At 38.9% G+C, this 19293-nt stretch overlaps 1 protein-coding gene across 1 annotated transcript in view; it reads right to left on the bottom strand.

Annotated features, from left to right (window-relative positions):
- Positions 1 to 18666, bottom strand: part of Spag16 (sperm associated antigen 16) — a 443187-nt gene extending 424521 nt beyond the window's left edge. Inside the window, exon 1 of the mRNA XM_036173632.1 lies at positions 18530 to 18666. Within this exon, the coding sequence (XP_036029525.1) occupies positions 18530 to 18666 (137 nt within the window). The remainder of the gene's footprint in view (positions 1 to 18529) is intronic.
- Positions 18667 to 19293: the final 627 nt, after the last annotated feature.

Raw genomic sequence — 19293 nt, 5'->3', positions numbered from 1 at the left:
ATAGTAAATACTTAATATACAAGGTTAAATCTCTCTTTGGGATTAGGTTTATATATACTAAATGTCTTTCTGCAACATCACATTGAAAACTTAATAAATCCAAATCAAATTCATGAAAGTTTCTACCAATATTTTCCTTTACACACTTCTTATCTTAGAACTCTAGCCTTTGAGTTAGAAACAAGGAACCTATAAAATTCTTATTCTTTCCCAATTTCAGTTTGAGATCTTGTCATATTCGATCAGTCTCTGATACTTTGAAAGGCATTGTTTTCCTCTGTTTCAACTGCCTTCACCACAGTGTGCAGGACAGAACACTGAGTTGCAATAAGTAAATCCAGTCATCCAATATAATGTGTTAACTTGCCCCCAAATCAATAAGAACTGGAAGATGGAGAGCATGTCATTCAAGGAATTTTTTAGGTTAATTCCATTGAAAAATTAAGGTTGAAAAAGATTGACAGGCTTTCTTCATTTGTTACCTGGATTATATATGCTAATACATCTTTGGTAGTCTCTGCAACCTCACCTTCTTTTAATTGGTCTTCTATAAGTGTTACAACTTGCTTAAACTTTGCCACTGCTTTTCAACATCCTCAGGAAAAGCTTTAGTTTTCCATGACAAAAAAATGACAATAAAACCAAAATATGGTGTACCTAATAGATTACTGAGACTTTGCATGGCTTGCCTCATGTGTTGACAATAATACCAACTAGGAGGGCTTGTTGTTGTGACACTGTCTTGATTATATCAGTCTAGGATGAGCAATGCTGAGAAGTTGATGGAGTCTTTTAAGAGACTTGAAAAGGACAGTAGTGCCATAGGTAGCTTGTCAATAGACATGCATCTTGTGGTGACTAGAACGAGAAATGTTTCAGTAGACTCAAGTATCTGACTACTTGACCTCCCCAGTAGGTGGAGCTTTTTTATGAGGTTATGGAACTCTTAGAAGGTGTAGGTTTTTTGAAGGAAGTATGCCAATGTATAAAGGTTTTGAATATTTATAGCCTTGTCCCACATTCCATTCTTGCTCTCTCTGCTTCCTGTATGAGGTAGAGATGTGTCTCTCTGTTTCCTGATCCTCCCACCATGCCTTCTCTGTCAGTATTAACATCTATTCTTCTGGAAGTCAAAATCAACTCCTCTTTAAGCTGCTTTTGGTCATGGTATTTTATCATAGAAACAAAAAAAAAATAATAATTAGTGTAGTCCTAAAGTATATTCACAATAAAATGCATTGTAGACACAACATGGAAATTCCTAATCTGAGGGTGAGATCTTTCCAGGTATGATGTCCCCTCAATCAGAACTCCATCAGATATACTGAAATGCCTTTTTAAGGTGAGAATTGGGAGTTTTACTAACATTTTATGTGTCAACAAAATTTTCTACAAATAGCTGTAACTTGCCAAGATTTCCCTTTAATTTAATCAGACCATCAATCAGCAAGGTTGGGTCAGACAAGTTAACGATTATTTACCGATTAGATACAGTTGAATGATTTTTGCTTTAACTAGAGGCAAAAATATCAGTTCCTCATGGCATTTAACAGTTCCTGGTGCCCTTATGTTGACAGCATCCATTTGACCCTAGAAACTTCACGCCTATAGAAATATTCTTAGGGTAAAATTTGGTTACAAAAAACTCAAGAGTAAGAATGACCCTAAAGGTCAAATTTAATCATCTATTAAAAAATAAATACCACAGACTGGGTGCCTCCCAAATAGATCAAGCTGTTCAATTGTCTTACTTATCCAGAGGGCCTGATCTAGCTGGGACCAGGACCTGTCCTTAGTGCATGAGCTGGCTGTTTGGAACCTTGGGCTTACACAGGGACACATTGCTTAGTCTGGAAGGAGGGGACAGGACCTGCCTGTACTGAATCCACCAGGTTTAAATGAATCCCCAGGGGTGTCTTGGTCCTGGAGGACATGGGAATGGAGGGGAGGGCCTGGGAGGAAGGTGGGGGGGGGGGCGGGAGGGGGGAGAACAGGGGAACCCATGGCTGATGTGTAAAATTAAAACACATAATAATAAATAAATTAAAACAAACAAACAAAAAACAATAAATAAATAGATAGATAGATAAATAGATAGATAGATAGATAGATAGATAGATAGATAGATAGATAAATACCAGTTTCTGAGTAATGATGACATGACCCAGATTTCTCACTTCCCCATGTAGCATTGACAAGAATGACCAGGAAAACAAGGAGCAACATGCTCTAGGCCCAGGAAATAGGAAAGTCTGTTATCTAGCTCCCAAGGTGTCAAGAAATAGCTGCAAAGAGAACTGTAGACCAAATGAACTGAAAATGCATAAAGCTTTAGTTTGCAGTTTCTCCTTTTATTCAAGAGCAGCAGCATTAAGAAGAATCTGGGTAAAGATTCTAGAAACTGCAGAATTCATGAGACTACTTTTCTTTTTTAAAGTATGTAGAAAAACCTTGCAGTCAGGCTGTTTTTCTGGAAGAAGTGACACACCAAATCTTCAGTGTTGATGCCCTATAGAGTTGTATGAATAGACTAAAAGAGTCAATGAGCCTCAGAAGCAAGCCTTCCTTTTGGGTAAGGGAGTAGCGGAAGCAGGAAGTTCATAAAACATAACATTTCTCTCTGAAATGTGCAAGAAACAATAAATGCAAAGCCAGAATACTTAGGTGAATCCCAAATGAGTAATTTTTCTTTTCCCCAAGAAATAAAACCTTCAGAATGACGCTAAAACTCAAAATATGTGAAGACTCTTTAAAAATGATGCTGAAAGTAAAAAAAGAAAGGGAAGACTGTTAAAGATTCAGAGGAAATACTTCTCTCTGAAATGTATTCATTAACCAAGACAGAAAAAATTATAAGGCTGCAATATCCTAATTTCAAAGGCTCAAGATCACTGAGCATGTAACAAAGCGGTACCTACAAAATTAGAGAAATTAGTATTAAGTTGGAAAAAATTCCGAGATGAAGAGAATGTGATACAGTGAGGAGTGGGGACCTTGTGCAGATAATATCAGAATATCAAACTGAGCTCAAGACAGGCACTAAAAACTGTATGAGTCATTTCTCCTTCCTCTTCCTCCTCTCCCTCCCCCTCCTCCTCTTCTTTTCTAAATGTGAGTTACTAAGGATTAGCCCCAAGACCTTATACATTTTAGGTAAGTACTACATCACTGAGCTATATTCTCGAACCCAATACTTTTTATATCACTTGAGTATAGATTTTGTTAAACTAAATGTACCACTTACACCACTAATCAGATGAGTCCATTTTCAGTTCGCCTCTCCAGAAGACACAGGTCTATGATTTAGGCTTTGGTCTGGTTCTGAGGCTGACCACATGAGAACTGTGCAGGAAGCAGATTACTGAACAAGTAGATCAAGAGTCAAGAAAGCTTAGGCTCTCTGTGACCAAGTGCCTAGCCATCTGGCTCACCCTTATATTCCCAAGTGAAACATCAGTGTGAAAGTAAAACATTGAACTAAAGTTCAATGAGTACGAATTTGTGCTCTAAACATGTATGTGGGAATTTATCCTGTCACACTGAAACTAAATCTTGATGTGCGGTTCAAACACATGGTCATTTCAGTGGCACCGTGAGGTGCTTTGAATGAGAATGGCCTCTATAGGAGCATATATTTAAATGCTCAGTCCCTAGTCGGTGGAAAGTTTGGGAAGGATTAGGAGGTGTGGCCTTGTGGGAGGAGCTGTTTCACTAGAGGCAGGTTTTGAGGTTTCAAAAGCCCACACCAGGCCTAAAGTCTCACTCTACCTCCTTGCCAATCAGGATATAAGCTCCCAGTTACAGCTCCAGCACTATGCTTGCTGCAGTCTTCCCTGCTATGATGAAAAAAGTACACTAACCCTCTGGAACTGTGAGCCTCAAAATTAAAATCTTTCCTATAGAAGTTGCCTTGGTCACAGTGTTCCATCACAGCAATGAAAATTAACTAAGATACACCACAATAGAAATGACTCAATTTTATGCAGACCCAATTAAAGCTCTTTCAAGATGAGCAATAATACTGAGGGAACTAGTGACAGACATAAGTGGCAAGTGAGAACCTGACAGAGGATGAAGTTGGACGAGGCTGCTTCCAGAGGCCTCCAGAGGAAGATGGTGTGCAAAAATAAACTCAGTTATACATGTTCCTGGTTAAAGGTACATTTAAATGAATCATAACTATGATTTTCCATGTAGCAGTGGGATGTATCCAGTTAAACTCTGAGCAAGCTTCAAGTGTAAATAGGGAATTTTACAAATGTTAACTACAAAGTAGGTGGAGGGACTAGTTTTAATTTCATTCCTGAGAGAAGAGCAAAGAGACAAACTAATTGAGGTTGATAATAATAGATGATAAATACAGGAAGTCAAATACATGTTTAAGAGAAGTGTAAGAAATGCACACACACAAAAATGAAGCAGAAGTAGAATTCTAGGGCTAGGGAGATGGCTCAGCCAGGAAAGTCCTTGTCTTGTAAGCCTGAGGGCCAAAGACAGAGCCCAGCAAGCAACCCTGTAAGAAGCTGGGTACAATGGAACATGATTCTAATCTCAGCGCTAGAGATGCAGTCCAGAATGCCATTGTGGTTCACTGGCCAGCCAGTGTAGCCTAATTGGTGAGCTCTGGGCCAATGAAAAATCCTGTCTCCAAGGAGATAGACAGAGATTTTGAGGATGGCACTCAGTGCTGTGGCATCGATATGTGCTTACAGAGACATGATCATGCACACATATGCATATATATATATATATATATATATATATATATATAAATAAAATAATAATCATAAAAATAATGTTTGAAACTACTTTGAGTTTAAGATGTAAAAATTAGAGTCAACAAGTTTATTGATAAGAAGAACAGTTTTATTCATCAAGAATTATTGACTTAAGAAATACCATTAATTCAGAATTAAGGCGGCAAATAATCATCAAGAAATAAATGTACAAAACTAGTAAAAATATAGAAACCTGAGGACTGGCAAAATAGATCAGTGGGTAAAGTCACTGGCCACCTAGGGTTCCTATTGCTGCAATTTAAACACCATGACCAAAAGCAAGTTGGGGTAGGGGGGAGGGTTTATTTGGCTTACACTTCCATGTTGCTGTTCTTCATTGAAGGAATTCAAGACAGGAACGCAAACAGGGCAGGAATGTTGGGGCAAAAGTTGATGCAGAGGCCCATAGAAGGGTGCTGCTTACTGGCTGGTTCCTCATGGCTGGATGAGCTTGCTTTCTTATAGAACACAGGCAGGACCACTAGCCCTGGGAAGACACCACTCACCACGGGCTGGGCCCTCCCCCATTGATCCCTCATTGAGAAAATGTCTTACACCTGTACCTCATGGAGGCATTTCCTCAACTGAGGCACCTTCCTCTCTGATGACTCTAGTTTGTGTCAACTTGACACAAAACCAGCGAGTATATAGCCTAATGAGATAGTATTATATCTATGAGACTCCCATGGTACAAGGAGATAACTGACTCCTGCAAGTTGTACACACACACAAATAAAAATAAAAGAACTATAAATATAACAAAAATTAAAATATTGAAATATTGGCTTAAAATTCCTGATAATAAAAGATATTGTTAACTAATTATAGAGTTGTTTAAAAGTCTCATGCTAAAATAAGTCCAGTTTATAAAGATAAACAATAAAAATAACTTTCAAAACTATAGTTTTTGCTATACTCCATACTAAGAATTTGAGCAAGCAGCAAAAGTCAGATATACTTTTGCATACCTGCAATTGCATAGCTTGGGGAATAGAAACAAGATCAGAAGTTCAATGTAAGCCTCAACTACATAGCAGTTTGAGACCAGTCCATGTTAGAGATCACATGTCCATCTAGTACTGCTATTGACTGCTGTTTGGGTTTTGTTGGTGCCTTCCTAGGAACAAGTAGGTGAAGTATGCTGTTCATGTCTCATGCAGTTATAGCATTTCTTGCTAGGTTAGTTTAGTGGCCAGTTGACTGGAGAGCTGGTAAAATAAATGCTTTGAACCAATCATCCACCCATTCATTGAGTAATTCTTTGTGCATCCTGTGGTACAATGCCACCACTCTAGCAGTACACTGTTCTCTTTTGTTTTGCTTCAGCTTGTTCTATTCCTCAAGGTTAGCAGGAGGTGAGTGACTCCACCTTCTCACCGCTTTCCAAGACATATGCATAACCCTCTATGTCTTTTTGTCCCCTACACTCCTAGGGACAGGCATGGCAGGACATTTCATTTTGCAGACTTTCTGTCTGGGAACAGGTTAAGTTAACACAAATAACAAGAAAATTACTCCCTGTTATTCCTCAGATGTTTCTTGAATAAATTATTCTTGGACTAGTTAGGTTCTGGAGTTGTAAAAAGAGGAAACTTTGTAAGTAGCTGAGAAACAGTTAAAGAAATATTTAACATCCTTAGCCATCAGAGAAATGTATATCAAAACTGCTTTGAGAATCCATCTTACATCTGTCATAAATGCTGCTTAATAAAACAAGTAACAGTTTATTCCAGAGAGATATAGGGTAAGAGAAACACTCACCTCCCACTACTGATGGGAGTATAAAGTATGAAAATTGGGTTGGAGAGATGGTTCAGAGGTTAAGAGCACTGATTGCTCGTCCAGAGGTCCTGATTTCAATTCCCAGCACCCACATGGTGGCTCACAACCATCTATAATGAGATCTGGTGCCCTCTTCTGTATACATAATAAATAAATAAATCTTAACACACACACACACACACACACACACACACACACACACACACACACACAAAATAAACCTGAAAATCGGTGGTGGTTCCTTAGAAACATGGGAATTGATCTACTTTAAGATCCCACTATACAGTCTTGGGCATATACCCAAAGGATGCTTCTTCATCCTACCACAAAGATTCTTGCTTACTGATGCTCATTCACAGATCCAGGAATTGGGAACGAACTAGATGCCCCTCAACAGAAGAAGAAAATTTAAATGTACTACATTTGCACCATAGATTATTACTCAGCTGTTAAAAAAGGAAATCCACAGGGAAACAGATGGATCCAGAAAACAATCATCCTAAGTCAGGTATCCCGGAACCAGAAAAAACACAAATATGCTGTGTTTGCTTTTGTGTGGGTACTAGCTATTAAGTCAATGATAATCAAGCTAAAATCCATAGAACCACAGTGGTTATGAAGGGACCAAGGGGACAGACAGATCTTGTTAGGAAAGGGAAATAGAACAGTTATAAATGGATGGGGTGGTGCTAAAACAGGAGAACCAAGTAAGGAAGGGGAGAGCAGAGGGGGACAAGGGAGGAAATATGGGGTAGACAGCAGGATGGGTTTTCATCTAATTGAGTGGTTGGCCAAAAGAGTCTCATGGGAATCCCTAAACAACACAGGCAGTTGCTACAACTATAGGTGGCCCTCCAAATAGGCAGCAAGGTCCCATTGCTCAAGGAAACAACTATACAGCTCATTGACTATGGAAAATTCTAGCCGGTGCATACATAGAGCCTTCACCCCTACCTTCTAGCATCTTTGGTATAGGAAGGTATCATGCACAATAACACAAGGGAAATGCAAAAACCAACCCAGCCACAAATGCCCATATTGACAGTAATGTCATACCTGCAAGATCTGCTAGTGTAATGGTGCCACAAGGCTTATGGGAGTAACCAACCAATATCTGATTTTACTTAAAGCCCACTGCAGCAGATGAATCCTACACCTGATATTTTTTGAATGACTAAGAACCTGAGAGTAGATAACCCAGAGTCTTTGGATAGAACCAAGTACTACTGTTCTTAAAAAAAAAAAAAAAAAAAAAAAAAAAAAAAAAAAAAAAAAAAAAAAAAAAAAAAAAACTGACTCCTAATGGCATTGTATTTTCATAGTTCAGTGCCTTGCTCAGCCATCACCAGAGAAGCTTCCTCCTGCAGCATATAGGAACAAATGCAGAGGTCCAAAACCAGACAATATGCAGAAAGTGAGAAAGCTTGGAATACTCAGCCCTAAATGGGATGTCTCCATCAAATTTCCTCCCTTAGGGTTCAGGGAACCCTACAGAAGAGGAGGTGGGAAGAGTGTATGGGCCTCAGGAGATGGAGGACATCAAGAAAACAAGGCCCTCTAAAGCAAAAGATCAATGCACATAAGAACTCACAGACACTGAGGCAGAATGCGCAGGGCCTGCATGTGTCTGCATGAGGCCCTCTACATAGATATTATGGCTTCCAGTTTAGTGTGCTTGAGGAATTCCTAGGGGTGCCAATGAGTGGATCCCTGATTCTTGTGTCTTCTGTTGGGTTCTTTTTCTTCTGCTAGTTTGTTTTGTCCAATTCTGATGTGTCAGTTTTTGGTATGTTTTTTATTATTATCTTATTTCATTTCATCATTATTTTCCCTTAGAAGCCTGTTGGTTTTGTAATGAGAGACAGAAAGGGACTGGATCCCAAGAGACAAAAAGGAGGGAGGTGTGGAGGAACTGGGAGGAGTAGAGGGAGGGAAACACTAATCAGGATATATTACATGAGAAAAAGATCTGTTTTCAATAAAAGGGACAAATGTTTATAAAAAAAAAAAAGTCTTAGGGTTGCAAACAATATTGATTCTGACAAGTTTTTCATGGTCATTCTACATAGCTGTATATTTTAAATGGTCTTATTCTGCAGTTCTGAAACTCTGGAGGTGTTTCCTTCTATTAATGGTTTTTGATTGAAATTTAGTTTTGGTGTAGAACTCATAGAAGATTTTGAATTTGGTGGCTTTATGTCAATTGACATAACTGACTAACATTTGCTGGTTAGCTGCTTTGACAGTGTAGCATTAGAAACAAGGGCTGGCCAATGTGAGTGTTAATGTATGTGGATGTTCATCCCTAAAATTGTAAAGCGCCTCCTAAGATGAGGAGACGAAATGTCCACACTCCTGGTCCGCTATCTTCATTTCACAATTAGTACATAATTCAGTACAGTGTTTCAGCTGGCCTCCTGGGACACAGACTGGCTATGATTCAGATTCTGTCCTTAAGGAGATGGTGACATTCTTAGGAGTTTGCTATTTTCTAACCAGAAAAAAAAAAAAAAGACAAGAAATGCCAAGAGACCTGAACACAATATCGTTTTCAGAAAAACTGGGCCTACGTTAGAATCTTGCTTGAGACAGAGCAATAATGCTATGTAATAACGTTTTCCCTGAGCCCAGGACTGTGCCAAGGGCTCTGCATAGATCTCCCCATGTAAAGGTCCTGAAAACTCATTTCAGCTTACCCCCACTTTCAAAGGCTAGCCAAGGTTCTCCCAGATGAAGTGAAACAACAGATGAGGTACTTGTCACCTTTACACCAAACATAAGTCTGACTTTAAGGCTGCACGTGTGAACCACCAGATGTACTAACTTACTGGAAAAAGAAAATCCTCAGGGCTTTATCTCTGCTATGTAGAAAATTTTACTTTAAAAGCAAATTAACAGGACCAGTTACAACAGACAAGGCATTCTACCTGAAACGTATTGCAAAGGTGTCTTATTTGTCTTGACTAGTAAAAAAGGAGGTGACTTGCTCTGCCACAAAATGATGCCACTGTGCCACGCAGTCCTGAAAGCAAGGACGGGAGAATGGAGGAGAACATTTTGTGCTTCAATTGTCACAGCTGGAAGTGGCTTTTCCATGTAGATTTCACTCATCTTAACTCATCACATGACCTTCCATTCCTGTGTGTGGAGGAAGAAGGCTCATGTGTAAACAGATAGTCTTCCCTGCTTCATACTTACAATTCACAACACATATCAGATACTCTTTAAGTTGTAATTGCTATCAGCCTTTAAGTCCACTCTTCCAGAACAGAGAGATCTGAAGGGTTACTTTCAAATTGAATTTGCTCCTACAATACTAACTTATTGAATATTAAGCAAACAACTAAGATGTACATATAGTATGAATGAATAAAGTGTCATGTGTCTAATAATTAGGTTACTTAACAGGAACTAGCATCTGAAAACATGCGTGTATTAATGGTTACAATGTTGGTTTTACAGGGATGTATTTCTCAGTGGGCAGTAGGACTATGGGAAATATTCTTCTCAAAGCTTTACTCTCATGCATTACTTTTAGGACTTGACAACACAACTGTTTAAAGAAGTGCATTATTGCCCTCGGTGTTCAATTTCTTCACCTAAAGGTGACAAATCTTCCTAAGGACAGAACTATAATATACACTTCTGCAGAGCATATAAAGTAGAACAGCATTATTTCTTAAGCGCATGTCAAAATTATCTTTCCAACAATCTGAAAAGATTGTTAGCATCCATTGTGCAGCCAAAGACAGTGTGTGACTCCACACCTTTAGGTGGATGACATATCAATAACTCCATAGGACTGAAAAGTTGAACTCTTGGTTTTTATGCTTATGTCAAATAAAAAATTACCCTCATTTCATTTGTAAAATAACTAAATGATACACTTACCAAGCAGCCTTCATGCTATGGTCTCAGGCACTATGTAAATACATGAGACGGGTGACTATAAGGTATGACAGAGAAGGCCATTTATTCTCAGTTCATTAATCAGCTCATAAGGGCAGATGTTAGGCATAACAGGATGCTGTGACTTCCATTTCTTCCTCAGGCAGTGGACGCAGGATAAAATGCAGCGTTGGGAAATTGTATAAGCCACTAATCTTGCTGTTTTTATTTATAGAGAGGTGTGGGAACATGTGTGCTGTTTCTCATAATGAGCATTGGTCAAGCAGCAGAAAAGGGAACACCAGCACTGGACAGGAGGTTTACATTCAGGACTACACTGCTGTTAGCCAACAGTGTTCTGCTAAAGGTCACAGCCAACTAAGAACATCCCTGGCCTGTTAATACACACTTGCAGATTGATCCAGGTCTGCATCTCAGAGGCTCAGGGCTACTCTAAATGGGCTAACAATAGGGGAGGTCGGTGGATAGAGGTACGCAGGCTCTGCACATTTTTAAATTTCTAAAATATAAAAGACCACCCCAAAAGTGTCAGTGTTTAAAGGATTCTAAAATATAGCCTAAATCTAAAGAAAATAAGATATACACTCCTCTCTGTGCATAGAATTTTTTTAATGATGAATTTGGCATAATTTTAAAAATATATTTAAGACCCAATAACAATTGCATACCATACATATTTTTACAGCAGTATTCATTTTTTTCAGCTTATAATTAGTCTCCTGTTTAACTTAGGGCAAAGTTGAAGCATGTCTAAGCCTTCACAAAAGCTTCCTTGGGGAGCTTGATAAATAATGCAGGCATTTCGATGGATCCTTCTTAGCATTTTGATGGATCCTTCTTATTGAGGTACCCGATCCATTGCTACTGATGAGCTAAATTCTCAAGAGTTCAATCAAGAAAAAACAATTTAAAGAAGCTAACCCTTGCCAGGAGGTGGTGGCACACACACCTTTAATCCCAGCACTCGGGAGATCCAGGAAAGGCACCGAAACTTAACAGAGAAACCTTGTCTCAAAAAAAAAAAAAGCTAACCCTCACTGATTGGTATACAATTGCCAGGTGATAGCATTTAGCATTTATGTTCTTGATAGAGCATTTGCCTTCCAAAACCAACTTACACAGGAGGCATCGTCATAACTAGCATGTCATAGGCAAGAAAACCAGTAAGTCGGCAGCGGCTAGGTCTAGGATTCTAACATGGAAAATTGGCTCTGAGTGGCTTCAAAGCCCAACTTCTGTCTCCCAGTGGAGTGAGGTTACATTCCACCTTCTTGTATCATCCATTTCGCTCTTTCAATAGTACAAAGACAGCTCAGTGCACGTTCCCCTCATCTTTCCATTCATTCGTCATTTTCAGCAACTGATGAATTACTTTCCACGGCCAATTCATCAGTCTTCCGAGTAAATGCAAAGGGTTTTTTCCCTTATCAATGCACGATCGCCATCTAGTGGTAACTATGTGGTAACAACGGGATATTCTCTAATGAGTTACCAATTTTCTTCCCCCAAGTCTTCAGACACAAACCCCACTAAAGAACTTACAGAGGGTACATTCAGACAGAACCAATTAAATGTAAGGAATATATGGCAATGATAAGCTGTGTGAGTTATACTATCTTGACGTGACAAAGAGTCAGGAGATTATTTTACAAAAAATTTAACATGCCTTCAGTTGGTATAAAATCCGCATAATTGTATAATATTTATAGATAAGGGTCTGGCGGGGGTGGGAGGATGCAAGCATAAGAAGCTGAGTACAAAATATCTAAGCCCCAGGTAAAAGCTGGGGCATTGCCATGGGTACCTGCATTGCCTGGAGTTGCAGAGGGTAGGAGAGAAAATAGGCAGATCCTAGGGCCAGTCACTGCAGCCAAAACACCATGAGGCTTCAAGCTCAGTCTTAACAGAACAAGGTGGAGAGGAGAGTAATCAAGGAAGACACCAAACATCTTCCTCTGTCTTCTGTATGCATGCAAATGAGTACAAGTACTTGCATACACACACACACACACACACACACACACACACACACTCACACACACACACACACACACTCACAAAAGAAAAATCATAGCTAAAATTTTTTTCTCACTCATTTCCTTTCCTTCATTAATGCTTATGTTACAAAATTCCAGAAGTACAATTATTGAATAAATAATCCTTAATAAAGAAAGTGTAGCCAACATCTATTGAAAAATACCTAGTAACCGGAGCAACAAGTAGGTTTCAGTACACATGTGAAAGCTGGAGCAACCAGATGCCTGCTTCTGTTTTAACTTTAGGTGACATCTATGATTTTAGCCATCTGACTCCATGTTGTCCACTTCAATCTAATTCCTATAGTCACTCATTCTTTGGACTCAGAGCATCTGATCACTATTTCTGACTTACAAAATCTGCTTAATAGGCTTAGAAGATTTGTGCAAACATATGTAGTTTGTGAGGTATTTGGTTATATGTAATCATTTAAAGTGTGTTTAACATCTACTATCTAGTAACATATAACAAAGGTCTTTAAAGTTGCCTTGTCTGCATTTCCCATGCTTTTCAAACACAAGACTTCTCATTGTACGTTGTATTCTTACAAACATGCAGCTGAATTCCATTTCCTAGCACTGGATCCTCCATGCTGTGGTTCAAAGCTGTCAGGCAAAATGTGCCTACTGCAGCAGCAGAGTCAAGGCTATTAAAGTGTAGCTAACAGCTAACCACTTTCTCATGGGATCTGAGGCTTGCTCCACAGGAAGAGATTTCATGTTTGGTACTGTAGTCCTGGTAAGAAGTCTGTGGATGGCATACTTCCTAAGGCCATAGGTGTAGAGTAGAACCTGCTTCATTGTTTTGATAAATGGTCATGCTGTCAAATTGTCTTCTGAATATTTATGTTTATATTTGTAGGCCTGGGCTGCTCATAGAAGCTTCACTTTGCAGTGTACAGCAGTGAATGGAAAGAAAAATAATTGGCCACACTGCTGAAGATAAAAGACCAAGTGCTGAGCAGTAAATGGGATTTCAATGTTAATATCCTCCACACATCCTTACCACCACCCCATGGCTAGGTGACCACCATTGCAGAGGAGATGGAAATAACACAAGCGTTGGAGGCTGGGGGAGGGGACTATGGAAGGCGGTCTCATGGACATGACATGGCTCTCACAATCAGACTCACAGAAGCTGTGCTCACCTGCACACGATCTACACAAGATCAAGCCAACCAAAATCCCAACTCATTACTGAAGAAATATTGGCTGTTGATAGCAGCCAGGGGAGAGACAACCCTTCTTTATTGAGTTTATGACAATTGGTAGGATTTCCGTGCTCATGCCAATGTACAAACAGGCAGAGGTATAACCGGACTTGGTGAGTTTACAAAAATAAAAAAGACTTAGAAGGTGGGTATGTTTCAGGGATATGAGGATAGGAGACAGATTTGATTATATTTAATTATATACAGGTACAAAATTCTCAAAAAAAAGAAAACTTTAAAAATATGGGAAGTTGGTTTTTTTGTACAGTTGGTTGGTTGTACTACACTAACGGCTTCCATTTTTGTCTGTTTTTGTTGTCTGTGTGACAGATGCAATCTTACTTAAGAGGGGTGTGAGACTTCCATCTGCGGTAGGAGGGACTAATTGTCTCGACTTTCTCATTCGTCTGTCTTCCGAGAGAGTTTGTGACACTTTTACCCCTGCGGTGGCTTTATTGTAGCCAGTCCTTTGAAATCGTAACAACATGGTTTCATGAATATCACCTGTGTAATGACACCAGTTGACATGCTAACATGGAGGGAGAAATAAGAGTCCTGGCCCTGGATTTCAATCAGTCGGATGTCAAGCCCTACAGTCAATCAATGGCTGCTCAGAGAGGGGGAGTCTGTCTTGTCTACAAGTGAGCTCCCTGCTAGGTTATTCAATACAAAGGGGTCAATCCTAAACACACGTACTCTTGAAGATAACACACACATATAAAACAATAATAATTACGTACAAGAGATCATGAATTTGAGAGGGAGTAAGAGACCACAGGAGTTGGAGGGAAGAGGGAGGAGTGGAAAGGATGTAAATACAGCGCTCATGTATGAAATTATCAAAAAGTTAAAATTTTAAATAAAAAAAATCACGAATGACCTAAAGCTTTCTGTGTGGTCCATTAATGAAGTAGAAGGGCAATCTACTATCTATTAAATATATTCAATACTCTTCCATTTTCAGTGTACTTTGGATTACATCACAGGCTATATCTTTCTCAAGGCTTTAATATTTGAGTCCAATGACTATGAATTTTGCCATTCTTTGTAAAGTCTTCTGTTTCCTACATATTTTCTTTTACTATATTACCTGAGACTTCAAGAGGCATTAGGTTTGTTTTATCACCTGTAACCCTCCCTTGTCCAGTGCTAACAGTGTGATAACTGTTATACTGTTTATGTATTTGAGATGTTTGCTGGCAAAATGGGGACAGGAAACAATGACGAACTTTGGCTAGTCAGGTGTTCTGCTGACACATCAAGTAGGATTGACTCTAAAATTTTTTAAATTTTACTTTTTTTAAATGTATGTTTGTGTGTACCTGTGTTTTGTATGTCATGTATGTATGTGCCAGTGGAGGTCAGAAAGGAGTCATTGGGTCCCCTGAAGCAGGAGTTACAGGTGGTTATGAACCACCTGACATGGGTGCTAGGAACCAAACTTGGGGCCTCTGGAAGATCAGTAAAGCATTCTTAACTGCCTACCCATCTTTCTAGCCCAGCTTCTCTTTTTTTTTTTTTTTTTTAGTTAAGTCAGTGTGCATGAAGAAAAGTAGCTCTTGCTACAGCTCTTTTGTCCACAAGAACTTGGCAATAAGACCCTATTTCTGAAGATACAACACACTTTGGCAATGGGACACAGTTCTGGCCAGGAAGCTTCCTCTTCGTTGGAAACTATGAGGTATGTTGGAGGGGAAAATCTTCAGCACTATTACCCAGCTGTGAATGTTGTAAACTACAATAACAACCAGTGTGACAAGATATGCCCACATATACAATGGTGGCACAAATGTTATGGAGTAACCAACTGTTTTCTGATTGGATTTAAGGCCCACTCCCTAAGATAGATGATATGCATGCTTGGTACTGTAAATCTGGCCAAAAATATATAGTTGAAAACTCACAGGTCCAATGGGTAAACCTGCTACGTTTATCCTGCTAAATGGACACCATATCAAAGTGTTCTTCAAATTAATATATTTATAGCATACATTAATATATCTCTCAGACCTCACTAGATAAGTTTCCTTGTGCAGTCAATGGTTGTTAACACAGAAACTAACAATGGATGGAAGAGCAAAGACTAAGTGTTGGTAGATTGTTCAGTCACAAATGGAACGATATTATCAAATTGTCCCCAAGGCTCAGGCACCATCATGGAAAGGAGAATAAAATGATTATAAGAACTGGAGGTCAGGAGGACCAGAGTGGAATGGTGTCTTCTGGATGCGACAGGACAGCTGTACTCATGAATGCACAGCAGCTGTGGCTGCATGCACAAGACCTGCAGGCAATCACGCCAGTCAACATTCTAGCACAAAAGGAGGAGGGGTGCATGGGCCTCCACCCCTAACTGAGAAGGTATTGACAGTTGATGGCTGCTGTGGAAAAGTCGGTTTTCTTTCAGGGTAGGCCCCTGGTAGGGTAGTCACACTCCAGTGGACAGCCCCACATGCAGGGTTATATGGGTAGGAAAAACTAGACTCTGTGGGTTAATTTTTAAAAAGACATCAGGGAGTTGAAATTGGGAAGGGTTGGGGAGGTGGATATGGATCTAGGAGAAGTTAAGGGGAGGAATGGGGTTGGAGGTCATCAAAACACATTGTATGAAAAATTTTGAAGAATCAATAAAAATACTGTTTTTTGCCAGTTTCAATGGCTTTAGTGGAGAATATGTTTTAGAAAAATGGTTCATCCTTTAATATGTTTTTTTTTAAGTAGCTCTGAAGTTGACTGAGGATGTATCCTACTCAAAGTTATAGAAGCCACCCAAAATGAGCAATACAAATTGACAAGAAATTTACGAGCTGAGTGGAACAGGAGGTGAGCCAATGCTAACACGTTTTATCTTTGCCCACAGTGTTGTCTAAGGAAAAAAACTCAATCGTAGTTTGAGCTGAGGGATACTATGATTACATTACTTACCTATGATTGATTCCATTGGATCAAGTTAGATTAAAATATAAGGGGTAAAACGAACTTTTTGAAAGTTTGACATTTTTCACTTTTAAAATTTTGGTTGATCATTTCATACATATATGTAACAGCTTTCCATCATTTTTGCCCCACTATCCTTCCCACTGAAAGCCTTCTTATTCCCAACAAGTCAAGTTTTAAAATATATATGAAGACAGAAAAAAATAGTATCTTCAACTATAAGTTATTTTCATAGACTAACTTAAACAAAGTGAAAACCCAAATGTCACAAATTTAAATTGACTTAAATTTCAGAAATTATGAGTCTATTACTTTCTAAATACACGTTTTATATGAATACAGTCTCTAGTGATGATCTACAAATATTAAGTACTATAAAATGTTTGAGGTCTGAACGATAAACTCTTTCAGAATTTATCTCCACCCCAAGAAAATTTTAAAAAATAGTTTTGGTAGTTGTTTTTAATAATCGTGTCTTCAAGTATAGCAGAAGAACGTTTGCCATTTAAATTGCTCCCTTAACAACGTATTTCCCATTGTTTTCAGCTGAGGCACTATTAAAAAAAAAAAAGTACAACAGCATTCACAACTACCCTGCCATAAGAAAGAACTGAATGTAAATTCCTATTAAAAGTGAATAATGATATATCTAACCTCATTTTAATTTCAGTAATTGACTGAGGAAACAGAAAGATCTATTAAAGGGACCATTGCTGCTCAGGCACTAATGAGAAAACATCTGAGTCACTGGCTGTCATGGTAACAGGGCATTATCAGAATCTGATCAGTATGCCTAGGAGCTACTGAAGTGATAGGCCACTCTTCTAATTGTGTTGTCTCTACTTACAAGATGGGCTCTGTGCTTCTCAGGGGTGAGAGGGTGGCAACATCTCTGTTGATCAGATGAGAGATGTATGACACGTTCGTAAATTAAGTTCAAGTATATAGTAGTAAGGATGAATTAAACATTGGGAAGCTTTTGAAAATGACTAAAAAGAAAAAAAAAAAAAACCCTACTCAGTCTTGTCATTGCCTTTTCAGATTTCTGAATAAGCTTATTTATTTTTTCAATCTAATTTCAAAAATGGTTAATGCACAAGGAACTTGGTGAAAACGTGAAAATGACTTAATAAGGAAGCTTCCTAAGAAAAGAACTTCCAAATGGAAGAGTTTAGAAATGAACCCAAGAGCCAAAAGTGATTAGGCCACAGTAGGAAGATGCAGAAATAAGAATATTCAAAAACTGTTAAAAATAAGAATGAATAGAAGAAAGTAGTCAGTCTCGTTGGCCGAAGTTGTTAATAAGGAGGCATAGACAGATTTTGGTGCCGCGTGTGTGCTTAACAGTACCCTTCCTGTCACTCCCTGAGTCTTCTGGAGACACAGCGTCAGCGAATTCTGAAGTGTATTCAGGTCTGTTTGTTCTCTGTAATATGTTGAATGCCATTGGATTTTAACGGAAATTGATCATGGCCTTCTGCTCCTTTTAGGTAGATAATTTAATTCTAAAAGGAAAACCTGCAGATTAACAGAGACACAATAAACACTGGCATGCATTATTGACTAGAATCCCATGTGTCCTCTCAGCTGGTACACATAAGCAGCATTAATAGTGCCTGTCCTTGAAAGCTTGTTACTCTTGCTAACTGTGTCAGCCTGTGGACTGAGTTTCACATGTATTAATATGAAAGGCAACAAACCTACAGTCAATATAATGAAATCCAAAGGCACATTTATCTACATCACTCTACATTGTGAGGAGGGTGTAAAATTTCAGAGAGAATAAACAGCTGTTCTTTCAAAGCTATAGAGTATAACAGCAGATCAGTCACTTTCCCAAATGGAATCAGGCTGTATAGGGATTGTGTGCACTGACCTGGGGTGGAAGCAGCAGTCTGACAGCCAGTCAGTGTGGCCAGATCCTGTAAGAAGCACATTGCCCTTTGGGAGGCCCACCATCTTCCAGAGGCGATCCTCACTGCAGGAGATCAGAATGTCTTTGCAGGGGTGCATGACGATACTGCACAGGGAGAGAGAAAGGGCATTGTGGATGGATGAATGTAAGCCGTTTACTAATGTGAATAAAGAAACATCAATTATTACCCCATTTTAGCAAGGCAGGTTCATAGAGTCTTTACCCAGAAGTCTCAAAAACAGACTCTATATTCCAGTTCTAACCCTAATACCTCTCTCAGCATCATCAATCTAATCAACTCATTGGATCTCAGATTCCTCATTTATGAAATTAAGTAGTTGTTTTGGGTAGTTTTGCATGTATAATTCTGGGTTTGAAGCAATAGCTGGTGTTTCTTTTGGAGGAGAAAGGCACCACTGACATGTTTGGGTTAGGATATTGTAACAATAAAAAAATTATTAAAAAAAATAAGAAAGCTGTGCTCTTTCTCTGTTCTGCTCTGTCTCTTCCCCTACCATCTTTCCCTCTCTCTGCACATGCTTTCCTCTCCAGGCCTGGCTCTCCTCTCCCCACCTCCCCTTTTTCCTCCTAACAAAGCTCTGAATACAGAAAAAGAAAAAAGAAAACCATTTTCAGAGTACAGTCTGTCTTCAAACAGGTATAACCTTGAAAAAAGGTAGTGAATCATAACCACATTATTATAGTTTTATAATAAATATGATTGG

Source organism: Onychomys torridus, chromosome 23 (genome assembly GCF_903995425.1).
Source record: "Onychomys torridus chromosome 23, mOncTor1.1, whole genome shotgun sequence".
Classification (NCBI taxonomy): domain Eukaryota; kingdom Metazoa; phylum Chordata; class Mammalia; order Rodentia; family Cricetidae; genus Onychomys; species Onychomys torridus.
The sequence above is the reverse complement of the archived record's forward strand: the minus strand, read 5'-3'. Positions and strand labels throughout refer to the sequence as shown.